Source organism: Monodon monoceros, unplaced genomic scaffold (assembly GCF_005190385.1).
Source record: "Monodon monoceros isolate NGI ecotype Baffin Bay Population unplaced genomic scaffold, NGI_Narwhal_1 Super_Scaffold_3, whole genome shotgun sequence".
NCBI lineage: Eukaryota > Metazoa > Chordata > Mammalia > Artiodactyla > Monodontidae > Monodon > Monodon monoceros.
In genome coordinates, this window is record NW_021703780.1 from 24,014,617 (window position 1) to 24,027,287 (window position 12,671).

The 12,671-nt window shown below is 44.3% G+C and overlaps 1 protein-coding gene across 1 annotated transcript; it reads left to right on the forward strand.

Moving 5' to 3' along the window:
- Positions 1-1,658: 1,658 nt before the first annotated feature.
- On the forward strand, positions 1,659-3,530 carry AIF1 (allograft inflammatory factor 1). The gene is made up of 6 exons (XM_029243033.1): positions 1,659-1,894; positions 2,069-2,130; positions 2,211-2,277; positions 2,624-2,665; positions 2,855-3,017; positions 3,325-3,530. The coding sequence occupies exons 1-6, from the start codon at positions 1,870-1,872 to the stop codon at positions 3,407-3,409; spliced, it is 444 nt and encodes a 147-aa protein (XP_029098866.1). The 5' UTR covers positions 1,659-1,869; the 3' UTR covers positions 3,410-3,530.
- Positions 3,531-12,671: the final 9,141 nt, after the last annotated feature.

The following is a 12,671-nucleotide window of genomic DNA, read 5'->3' on the forward strand; positions in this document are numbered from 1 at the left end:
ACACACACACACACACACACACACACACACACACACACACACACACAGAGAGACAAGCTTTCTGGCCAGTGTATTTTCTTCATGTAGGTACACAGGGGACCTAATTCTAACCAGGAGCTCCCCTGGAGAGTGGACAGACATCCATACTCAGACATCCGGACACGTCCTCACCTTAGGACTTTGCGTTTGCTGTTCCCTCTGCCTGAAATGCTCCCCTCCAATATATCCACGTGGCTTGTTTCCTCACCTCCTTGAAATCTTTGCTCAAATATCACTTTCGCAGAGAAGCCTCCCTAAGCACCCTATTTAAATATGCAGTCTGGGCAGCCCTTCCTATCTCCTTCCCTACTTTGTTCTCCATAGGCACCTACCACCTTTAATATACTTGTTTATTTTTATTGTCTGTCTCCCCCAATTAGATTGTCCACGAGGACAAGATTTTACACTTAATTGGTTCATTGGCCCTAGAAAGGTGCCTGGCATATAGTAAGCACTCAATAAATATTTGTTGAATGAATGTATGAATAAAAAAATAGATTCCCTCCACTAGGCACCAAGACCATCGGGAGGGCAGGGTTGCAGCTTTCTCCTCAGGGGGAGAGGAAGCTGTGATAAAGGGAACTCAAGAGGCCAGAGTCCCCATCAGCATCTCCCCCAATCATGTGGGTCAGGGAGAGGGCAGTGAGAAATGAAAACTCCCAGCTGCAGAAGGGGAAATAGGTTGGGGGGCGGGGGAGAGAAGGAAAGGTGCGCTTATCAGTGCTGGGGCAGAGTGGCTGGAACTCGGGGCAGGGAGCTTAGACAAAAGTGTCTCAGTGAGGGGGACGCACTGTCCTGGCCTCCCCTAGAAGCCACTAGCCAAAAAGAACAGCAAAGGGGATAAAGAGTGTGCCTAGGGAAGACATTTATCAGAGGCTACTCCCCACTCTGTTGAGCCCACAGTGACCAGCAGCGCGCCACCCCTAATGTTGGCCTCACCCCCTGGCTCTTGTATCCACCAATGCTATCTCTCTCAGCACCACTGGCCTCCAAAGAATCTTTTTTTTTTTTGGCCGTGTCATGCAGCTTGTGGGATTTTAGTTCCCCCACCAGGGATTGAACCCGGGCCCTCGGCAGTGATAGCGCCACAGTCCTAACCACTGGACCACCAGGGAATTCCCCCACAGAATCTACTGAAATTCTCAAATTCCGGAGCTCTGTAGATTTTACTGAAAATTCCAAAGGAGATAAGAGGAGGGGATTACATTGCACATCCTAAAGCAAACAAAGACTGCTTTGTCAGGCACTTTCATATTTCCAAGTGCCTCTCTGGAGCTGACAGGTGGGAAGTGAAGTACCTCTCCGTTTCCAGACCCTGCACCCATCTTGCCACCCTCCCAGATCTGCCAGCAACTTCAGGTTCTTCTCCCATCCACAGTGCAGAAAAATTCAGTGAGCCTTTCCTCAGCTCCCTATCCAAACCTGCGTGTCCAGACTTGTGAAACCTGGGCCTCAGTCACCTGAACCTCCAGACCTGTTCAGAGATTCTTTGTTCCTGAGAATAAATGCCCCCTGGGGTCTTACTGACCTTCCCCCACTCCTTCGGTGGCTTATCGAAATATTTCTTTCACACCCACACTGGGCTCCCCTTAAGAGGAATTAAGGAGAACGTTGTTTTCTCATCTCTTTTCTACACCCAGCTCCCCCTTCTTCCTGGGTGCTAGTGTCAGCAGAAGTTGATGGGGAAGTGAGGCCTGGAACTCAGAGGAGGAGGAAATGAGGGGAAAGGGGAAGTTTGGGAGGGAGGCCTCCAGGAAGCTGGTGGGAGAGGACAGCTGGCAGACAGAGAGGCGCCCAGCCTGGTCTGTCTCCTCCAGCATCTGCTGAGCTATGAGCCAAACCAGGGATTTACAGGGTAGGGAAGGTGGAATAGGCAGGACCCTAAAACGGGAGAAAGAAGGTGCACAGTCCTGGGCTGTGGGCTGGGAATCTGGCCCATGAAGGCAGAATTGTGATGGCTTCAGGCTGGGCTTGGGGGTGAGGAGAGGAAGGGGGCAGTGAGGCTACATTAACCTTTGCGCCCCTTCAGGAGGAAAAGCCTTTGGGCTGCTGAAGGCCCAGCAAGAAGAGAGACTCAGTGAAATCAACAAGGTAAAAGGAAGAACTAAGGGGCGGGGCCGGGTGGGGGTGCGTCCAGGAGGGCTTACCCAGGTTCTTGCTTTCCCCCACAGCAATTCCTGGATGATCCCAAATATAGCAGTGACGAGGACCTGCCCTCCAAACTGGAAGCCTTCAAGAGTGAGGGGAAAACTATAGGGGTGGAGAAGTGGGTGAGGAGGGTAGGATTTCCCCAGGAAGAGAGCAGACGGCAGAAACGAAGTTGACTTTTGGGGTGGGAAGAAGGAAGGCTGCCTCTATTGCCATCCTGGTTATAGTCCCTTTCCCCGGCCTGCCCCTCTCAGGAGCCCCTCTAGTTCCCTACACCGTACCAGGGCCCTCAGCCTCCCAACCTTCACACTTCCTCTACCTGCCCCACCTCTTCTTCATCTTCCCCCCCTACCTAGCGCTCGGTCAGTCCCTACCCTGCCCCTGCCTGGGACCCGCCAGCCAGTGCTTACCCTCTCTGCTTTCTCCCCTCACCCAGAGAAATACATGGAGTTTGACCTGAATGGAAACGGAGATATCGGTGAGAAAAGGGTGATCTTCGGGGAGTGTGCAGATCTAGGAAGAGGGAGGTCTTTCCCACAGTGCTCCATTCCCAATGGTTCGGGAGAGGGCCCATCGACCAGGGTAGGAAGGGGAATGGGAATGAGGAGGTAGAGGCAACAGAGTGAGAGACGCTCCCACTCTTCTTACCTCCATCCTCTGCCTCTAGATATCATGTCCCTGAAGCGAATGCTGGAGAAACTTGAGGTCCCCAAGACCCACCTGGAGCTAAAGAAATTAATCAGGGAGGTATCCAGTGGCCCTGGGGAGACTTTCAGCTACTCTGACTTTCTCAGGATGATGTTGGGCAAGAGATCTGCCATCCTAAAAATGTGAGGGTCCAGTTCCAACCTCCCCTATACTTACCTGTTTTCTCTCCCCCCACCTCCATCCCCAGGTTCACCTTCTACACATTACTCAGCATGCATTTCTCTTCCGTCTTTTGAGAGACCCTTCTAAGGTGCTATCCTCATCCGTGCTCTGGTCCCCACAGCCCCCAGTACTCCCACTTCTGCCCTTTCTCCTTCTCCTCCCACCCTAACAAACCTCATCCTTTTTCTGGACTTTCACAGCAGCCTAAAATTTATTCTCTTGAGAGGACTGTCCCCTGATCCCTGTGTCTCTTCCCATCTCAATCAGGATCCTGATGTATGAAGAGAAAGCAAGAGAACAGGAGAAGCCAACGGGTCCCCCAGCCAAGAAAGCTATCTCTGAGTTGCCCTGATTTGTGGTGAAGGAGATGTGGTGGGATTGAAGGGGCTTCTATGACTCCAACATGGAAAAAGAACACAAAATTGTGAGCCAGAGCTAAACTAATTTAAATAAACTACCCTCCTTCAGATCAACAGATCAGCTTGGTCACTGTTTGGGGGATTTTTTTTTTCCTGGGTTTGGGAAGGAGTGAAGCATCTTTGAGGGAAGGGTAGCAAGGATTTGCCCATATGAGCAATCCATCAACAATTCTGTAGTATGTCTACTACAGCAGATGGTTTTGTACACCAAGGGGGATTCCAGATGTATAAGATAGCCTTGATCTCCCTCAAGGAATTTAAGTGAGATGAAAAGACATGGACAGACTAAAAATATATCATCCAAGCTCATGATGAAGAGCAAGGATTACCTTGAACCAACATTCTCTATGACTATAAGCTTTGTAACCTCAATGATTATTCATCCTCTCTGAGTCTTTCATTTGAAAATGAGAGTAATATGATCTACCCTGCAGTGCCTGACATATCATAAGCCCTCAATAATGTTTAAAACTTGAATGAATGGATGGATGGATAGATGAAAGAACTGGTGTTATTGAATTAAGTAAAGGATTCACGACACTATAAAGCCTGATCATTTAAGTGAAAATGAGTCTTGAGGTCCTGTTGGGGACAAGCTACAACAACCGAGTCTATCTAATAAAAGGAAAAGGGGCTTGTATTAGGAGAGTACTGAGGGCAGATTCTGAGCATACAGGATCCCTGGATGGCAGAAAGGGTTAAAAAGCCAGTTCCAGGGAAGGCAGGAGCCTGAGAGTTCCCAGGCCTTTGGTGAGGCTATTCCTGGACTTTTCCTCCAAGGGGTCCAGATGCATTAACTCCAGCAACTCCCAGTCATTGGCCACTATTTCAGATTTCCTTACTCCCTGGAAAGCAAGAATCGAATTGGCCCAGCTTGTTTCATGTACCAAGGACAGATCAGGCCCCTAGGGCCACTCATTTTGGCCCTTTCCAATGGTAAAGCCAGGTTGGCATCCTAAAGAGTGCTACAGTAAATGTACAGGACTTCAGATGAGGACGAGATCAATGTGGGTTCAATAAAATATCTGAATATAACAAAATTAATAGCTAAGCTTTACTGAGCACCTACTATACACTGGGTAGATGCTTTCTGTGTATTAATTCATTTAATCTTCTTGACAACTCTGACGACAACAAGGAGGATAGGAAGGATCTGGAGCTTAAACAATTTGTTCATTCAGGATAAATAAATTGGGTTATATTTACACAATGGACTACTATTATACAGCAGTAAGAGTGAACAGATTACAATAACATGCAACAATGTGGATCAATTTCATTAATACAATGTTGAGCAAAAGAAGACAGACATAAAAGAACCCTTACTGTACAATTCCATTTATATAAAGTACAAAAACAAGTAAAACTAATATATATTGTTAGAAGTCAGGATAATAGTTAGCCTTGGGGGAGGGCAGTGACTACAAGGGGCCCTCGGGCAGCTTTTGTGCTAGTTAAGGTTCTGTTTTTGGTTACATGTTTTGCTCAGTTCATGAAAAGTTATCAGAATTTCATATATATATATACATAATACACATATATATTACACACTTTGATAAGAAGAATTTTTTTTTTCTTTTTTGGCTGGGTTGGGTCTTCATTGCTGCATGCAGGCTTTCCCCAGTTGCAGCGAGCAGGGGCTATCTAAAGATGTAAAAAATCACTTATTGGACATCAACTATGTTCCATTCCCTATTCCAGGTGCTTGGGATAGAAGAGTGAACAAAACAAAGATCCCTGCCTTTGTGAAGTTTACATTCTGTTGTGGGAACTGGTGTGGGAGGAGGACAGACAATAAAAAGTAAACATAATTTAAAATTTATACGATCTATTAGAAAATGACAAGTATTATGAAAAAAAGAGAACATAGAGCAGGTTAAAGGGAATGAGGGGTGCCAGGATGGTCAGGGAAGATTAAAATTTTGAAAGGGTAATCAGGAGAGGCCTCATTGAGGAGGTGACCAACACTGGGCAAAAACTTCAAGGAAATAAAGGAGTGAGCCATGCAGGTTTCTGCGGGAAGAGTCAGTTGGGCACAGGGAAAAGGAGCAGAAGGGCCCTAGGGTAAGACAGGTCTGTGCAGATAGGCAGAGCAATAAAATCAGAAACAGAATAGAGGGCCAAGTCATCTAGGGTCTTGTGGGCCACAGTAAGGACTTTGGCTTTTATTCTGAGAGAAATGGAGAGGCAATGCAGGACTTTGAGCAAAGGAATGCTTTGAAAACTCCTCTGAGAAAAGGCCCCACTCTGACTGCAGTATAGAGAATAGACTGTAGGAGCAGAGGTAGACTTAGGAAGACCAGTTAGGAGGCTGTTACTGTAACCCAGGTAAGAGATGAGGACGGCTCAGATCAAAGTGGAAGCAGTGGAAGTGAAGAGGTTGGATTCTGGATAATTCCTCAATATAGGATTTCTTGTCTGATTGAAAGTGGAGTGAGATAAAGAAAGGAGTCAATGAAGTTTCCAGGATTTTTGACTTAACTGGAATTTTTTTAAAATTAATTTTTATTGGAGTATAGTTGCTTTACAATGTTGTGTTAGTTTAACTGCAATTTTTAAATTGTCATCAGCTGAGATGTGAAGGCTGTGGATAGAACATGTATTGGAGGACTGGAGATCAAACTGTTCAGTTTTGGACGTACTGAATTTGAAATGATCTGTTAGATACCCAAGAGGTGATGTCAAGTACATAGCTGTGTATACAAGTTTGGAGTTTTGGAGTGAGGTCTCTGATGAATAGACACATTTGGGAGTCATCAGCATATAAACTTTATTTCAAGCCATGAGACTGATGCTCTTGGCAGTTTGGGTAGAAGGTGGGGATGAAGGCTTGACTGGAGTGGGTTTAAGAAAGAATGAGGGCTTCCCTGGTGGTGCAGTGGTTGAGAGTCCGCCTGCCAATTTAGGGGACACGGGTTCGTGCCCCGGTATGGGAAGATCCCACATGCCACGGAGCGGCTGGGCCCGTGAGCCATGGACGCTGAGCCTGTGCGTCCGGAGCCTGTGCTCCGCAACGGGAGAGGCCACAACAGTGAGAGGCCCGCGTACCGCAAAAAAAAAAAAAAAACTAAAAAAAAAAAAAAAAAAAAAAAAGAAAGAATGAGAGGAGAGACATCGGAGACAGTGTATATGGATAGGTCTTCCAAGAAATTCTGCTGTGGTAACTGACCTGGGAAAGGGGACACGAGTGTCATTTTGAAAGTTTGAGAGGGACTTCCCTGGTGGTGCAGTGGTTACGAATCCACCTTCCAGGCCTTCCCTGGTGGTGCAGTGGTTAAGAATCCCCCTGCCAATGCAGGGGACACGGGTTCGAGCCCTGGTCTGGGAAGATCCCACATGCCGCAGAGCAACTAAGCCCGTGTGCCTCAACTACTGAGCCTGTGCTCTAGAGCCTGCAAGCCACAACTACTGAAGCCTGCAAGCCACAACTACTGAAGGCTGCACGCCTAGAGCCCATGCTCCGCAACAAGAGAAGCCACCACAGTGAGAAGCCTGCACACTGCAACGACTAGACCCCGCTCACCACAACTAGAGAAAGCCTGCGGGCAGCAACAAAGACCCAACATAGCCAAAAATAAATAAATTAAAAAAAAAAAAAAAAAAGAATCCACCTTCCAATGCAGGGGATATAGGTTTGATCCCTGGTCCGGGAACTAAGATACCACATGCCATGGGATAACTAAGCCAGCGCACCACAACTATTGAGCCTGCACACCACAACTAGAGAAGCCCGTGTGCTGTAACTAGAGAAGCCCATGCACCTCAACAAAGAGCCCACATGCCACAACAAAGACCCAGCGCAGCCAAAATTAAAAATTAAAAAATATATAAATAAAAATAATTTAAAAATAAAAAGAAAGTTTGAGAACTGAAGTCATCTCAACCATCTTTAATGAGCCTCAGGATAAAATTCTTACCAGAGTATTGCTAAATTTTCTGCTCTCATTTTCCATTATGGACAGTCAGTCCTTTAATTTAGCCACACCAGCCTAGGCATAGGTTCCAAACCCATGCCTCTGCTTATCAGTTCACTGGGCCCAAGATGTGCACTCTCTCCTCAAACTTGCTAAACCTTTTTTTTTTTTAATTTACTTATTTTATTTATTTGGCTGCATCGGGTCTTAGTTGCAGCACACAGGATCTTTGTTGTGACAATGCGGGATCTTTCGTTGTGGTGTGCGGGCTCCTTGTTGCGGCACACGGGCTTTTCTCTAGTTGTGGCGCATGGGCTACAGAGCACATGGGCTCAGTAGTTGCAGCGTTCAGGCTCTCTAGTTGTGGCGTGCGGGCTCAGTAGTCGTGGCATGCAGGCTTAGTTACCCTGAGGCATGTGGGATCTTAGTTCCCTGACCAGGGATCGAACATGTGTCCCCTGCATTGGAAGGTGAATTCTTAATCACTGGACTACCAGGGAAGTCCCCTGGCTAAATCTTAACTAGTTCTTCATATCACTTAATAAGAGTCACATTTTTCTAGAAGCATTTCTGAACCTGCTCAGGCACAGTCTGATTTTTATTCCTCTACTTCTATAATATTCTGCGCATATCTCTGGTGCCTTCAGAACATCACTGTTGACAATGGGTCACTTAAAAAATCAAAGAGGAAATTTTAAAAAGCTGGAGACAAATGAAAATGAAAACACAATGATCCACAATCTATGGGATGCAGCAAAAACATTTCTAAGAGGGAAGTTTATAGCGATACAAGCCTAGAAACAAGCCTACCCCTGGAAACAGGAAAAACCTCAAATAAACAATCTAACTTTGCACCTAAAGGAACTGGATAAAGGAACTAGATAAAGAAGAACAAACAAACCCCAAAATTAGTAGAAGGAAAGAAATAATAAAGATGAGAACAGAAATAAATGAAATAGAGACAAAAAACAGAAAATATTAATGAAAGAGCTGTTCTTTGAAAAGATAAACAAAATTGATAAACCTTTAGCCAGACTCATCAAGAAAAAGGGAGAGGGCCCAAATCAATAAAATCAGAAATGAAAAAGGAGAAGTTACAACTGACACCACAGAAATACAAAGGATCATAAAAGATTTTTACAAATAATTATACGCCAATAAAATGGACAACCTAGAAGAAATGGACAAATTCCTAGAAATGTACAATCTCCCAAGACTGAATCAGGAATAGAAAATATGAACAGATCAGTTACCAGTAATGAAATTGAATCAGTAATTAAAAAAAAAAAAAAGCCTCTCAACAGACAAAACTCCAGAACCACAATGCTTCTACCAAAGATAAATTCTACCAAACATTTAGAGAAGAGTTACCAGGGCTTCCCTGCTGGCGCAGTGGCTGAGAGTCTGCCTGCCGATGCAAGGGACAAGGGTTCATGCCCCAGTCCGGGAAGATCCCACATGCCGCGGAGCGGCTGGGCCCGTGAGCCATGGCCGCTGAGCCTGCGCGTCCGGAGCCTGTGCTCCGCAACGGGAGAGGCCACAGCAGTGAGAGGTCCGTGTACCGCAAAAAAAAAAAAAAAGAAGAGTTACCATCCATCCTTCTCAAACTATTCCAGAAAACTGCAGAGGAAGGAACACTTCTGAACCCATTTTATAAGGCCAGTATCACCCTGATACCAAATCCAGATAAAGATATCACAAAAAAATAAAAATTATAGGCCAATATCACAGATGAACCGAGATGCAGAAATCCTCAAAAACTATTAGCAAATGGAATTCAACAATACATTAAAAGGATTGTACACCATGATCAAGTGGGATTTATCCCAGGGATGCAAGGATGGATCAATGTCCATAAATCAGTCAATGTGATACACCACATTAATAAACTGAGGAATAAAAATCATATGGTCATCTCAACAGATGTAGGAAAAGCTTGTGATAAATTCAACATTCATTTATGATTAAAACTCTCCAGAAAGTGGGCACAGAGGGAGCATACCTCAACATAATAAAGGCCATATATAACAAGCCCACAGCTAACATCATACTCAATGGTGAAAAACTGAAACATTTCCTCTAAGATCAGGAAGAATACAAGGATGTCCACTTTCATTCAACATAGTATCGGAAGTCCTAGCCACAATAATCAGACAAAAAAAAGAAATAAGAGGAATTCAGATTGGAAAGGAAGAAGTAAAACTGTCAGTTTGAAGATGACATGATACTATACATAGAAAATTCTAAAGATGCCACAAAGAAACTACTAGAACTCACCAATGAATCTAGTAAAGTTGGAGTATACAAAATTAACATATAGAAATCTGTTGCATTTCTACACACTATCAATGAATTATCAGGAAAAAAATTAAGAAAACAATCCCATTTACAATCACATCAAAAAGAATGAAATACCTAGGAATAAATCTAACTACAAATGTAAGATCTGAAACCATAAAATTTCTAAAAGAAAACATATGGAGTATGCTCTGTGACACCAATCTTAGCAATATTTTTTTGAATATGTCTCCTCAGACAAGGGAAACAAAAGCAAAAATCAACAAATGGGACTATATCAAACTAAAAAGCTTTTGCATAGCAAAGGAAACTGTCAGCAAAATGAAAAGGCTGCCTACAGAATAGGATAAGATACTTGCAAATAATATATCTGATAAGGGGTTAATATCCAAAATATACAAAGAACTCATACAATAAAAATAAAAAGATTAAAAAATGGGCAGAGAAGAAAAAAAAAAAAGGGGACTTCCCTGGTGACGCAGTGGTTAAGAATCTGCCTGCCAATGCAGGGGACACAGGTTCGAGCCCTGGTCTGGGAAGATCCCACATGCCACAGAGCAACTAAGCCCATGCGCCACAACTACTGAGCCTGCACTTTAGAGCCCGTGAGCCACAACTACTGAGCCCACATGCCACAAATACTGAAGCCCCCACGCCTAGAGCCCATGCTCCGCAACAAAAGAAGCCACCCAACGAGAAGCCTGCGCACCGCAGCGAAGAGTAGCCCCCGCTCGCTGGAACTAGAGAAAGCCCACGCACAGCAACGAAGACCCAATGCAGGCAAAATAATAATAATAAAAAAAAATACTATAAAAAAAATGGGCAAAGGACCTGAATAGACATTTTCCAAAGAAGACATAAAGATGGCCAATAGGCACATGAAAAGATGCTCAACATCACTAATCATCAGGGAAATACAACTCAAACCATAATGAAATATCCCCTCACATCTGTCAGAATGGCTATTATCAAAAAGACCACAAATAACAAGTGTTGGCAAGGATGTGGAGAAAAGGGAACCCTCTTTCAATATTGGTAGGAATGTAAATTGGTGCAGCCACTATGGAAAACAATATGGAGATTCCTCAAAAAATTAAAAATAGAACTACTATATGATCCACTAATTCCACTCCTAGGTATTTATCTGAAGAAAATGAAAACATTAATTCAAAAAGATATATGCACCACTATGTTCATTGAAGCATTATTTATAACAGCCAAGATATGGAAGCAACCTAAGTACCCATCAACAGGTGAGTAGATAAAGAAGGTATAGTATATATTTACTATGGAATATTACTGAGCCATGAAAAAGAATGAAATCTTGCCATGCTGCGGAGCAACTAAGTCCATACGCCACAACTACTGAGCCTGCGCTTTTGAGCCCGTGAGCCACAACTACTGAGCCTGTTTGCCACAACTACTGAAGCCCCCAAGCCTAGAGCCCATGCTCTGCAACAAGAGAAGCCACTGCAATGAGAAGCCTGTGCACCTCAATGAAGAGTAGCTCCCCACTCGCCGAAACTAGAGAAAGCCCGCGTGCAGCAACAAAGACCCAGCACAGCCAAAAAATAAAGAAATTTATAAAAAAACAAAACTTACAGAGAAAGAGATCAGATTTGTGGTGGGGGGTAAGGGATGGATAAAGGCAGTCAAAAAGTACCAACTTCCTTGGGCTTCCCTGGTGGTGCAGTGGTTGAGAGTCCGCCTGCCGATGTAGGGGACATGGGTTTGTGCCCCGGTCCGGGATTCCGCGGAGCGGCTGGGTCCGTGAGCCATGGCCGCTGAGCTTGCGCGTCCAGAGCCTGTGCTCCGCAGCGGGAGAGGCCACGACAGTGAGAGGACCGCGTACCGCAAAAAAAAAGTACCAACTTCCAGTTATAAGATAAATAAACACTAGGGATGTAGCGTATAGCATGATAAATATAATTAAAACTGATGAAAGTTGTTAAGAGTAAATTCTCAGAGTTCTCTTCACAAGTAAAAAAATACATTTTTTCTATTTCTTTAAGTCTGTAACTATGAGATGATGGATGTCTACTAAACATTGTGGTAATCATTTCATGATGTTGGTAAGTCAAATCATTATGCTGTACCCCTTAAGTTTATATAGCGCTGTGTGTCAATCATATCTCAATAAAACTGGAACAAAAAACCAACGTAACACTATTGGCTCATCAATTGTAACAAATGTGCCACACCAGTGCACGAAGTTAATAATAGGGAAAACTGAGGCAGGGGAAGGAGTATACGAGCATTCTCTGTACTTTCTGCTCAATTATCCCGTAAACTTAAAACCGCTCTAATAAAAATCTATTTTATACATTTTTAATGGTTAAAAAAACATAGCTGTTGAATGATTTGCTGAACGGGTAGTAGGAGCAGAGTAATAGAGTAATAGGAGACAAAGGAGGGAAATGGTACTGCATTTCGTAGAATTAAACTCGTTGTGAAGCGAATGCAAACTGCTAATAATATCAGATATACAAATATATTCATGAAAATTGTAGATTATAAAATTAAATGCCCGTCTTAGTCATTGGTTACCACTATTTTGATGAACAGGTTATTCGTAGCCTATCTTTGTTCAAATGATTTGCATATATTATGCAAATAAGTAGAACTACCCACAGAAGGCATATGATGTGTGATGCTCGCCCCTGGCCCCTTGGATTGGCCCGTCAATCCACCTTATTTGCATGACGTGATTTAATAAATGAAGGCCCGCCCCCCTGGTGCTTTCACCTCTCGCGAAGAGAAGCGTGAGTTGGGACTCTTCCCTGGTTACGTAAGCTCCGCCCTCCGGCAAAAAAAAAAACCCTTCTGCCCCGTCTTCCAGCTCCGTCTCCTTCGCCGAAAGCGCCACGGGCCTAGGATCGTTTCCTTCCACTTTCGGCGTCCCTACGTCTCTCCGTTCCCATCTCTCCACGAACGCACGACGCACGCTCCGCCTCTTTCTTCCCCTATTTGTCGTGCAAATTCT

Coding starts and splice junctions, on each gene's coding strand:
- AIF1 (XM_029243033.1), top strand. CDS start 1,870: ATGAGCCAAACCAGGGATTTACAGG. Junction 2,666..2,854: donor GAATGGAAACGGAGATATCG/GTGAGAAAAGGG, acceptor CTCTGCCTCTAG/ATATCATGTCCCTGAAGCGA. Junction 3,018..3,324: donor AGATCTGCCATCCTAAAAAT/GTGAGGGTCCAG, acceptor CATCTCAATCAG/GATCCTGATGTATGAAGAGA.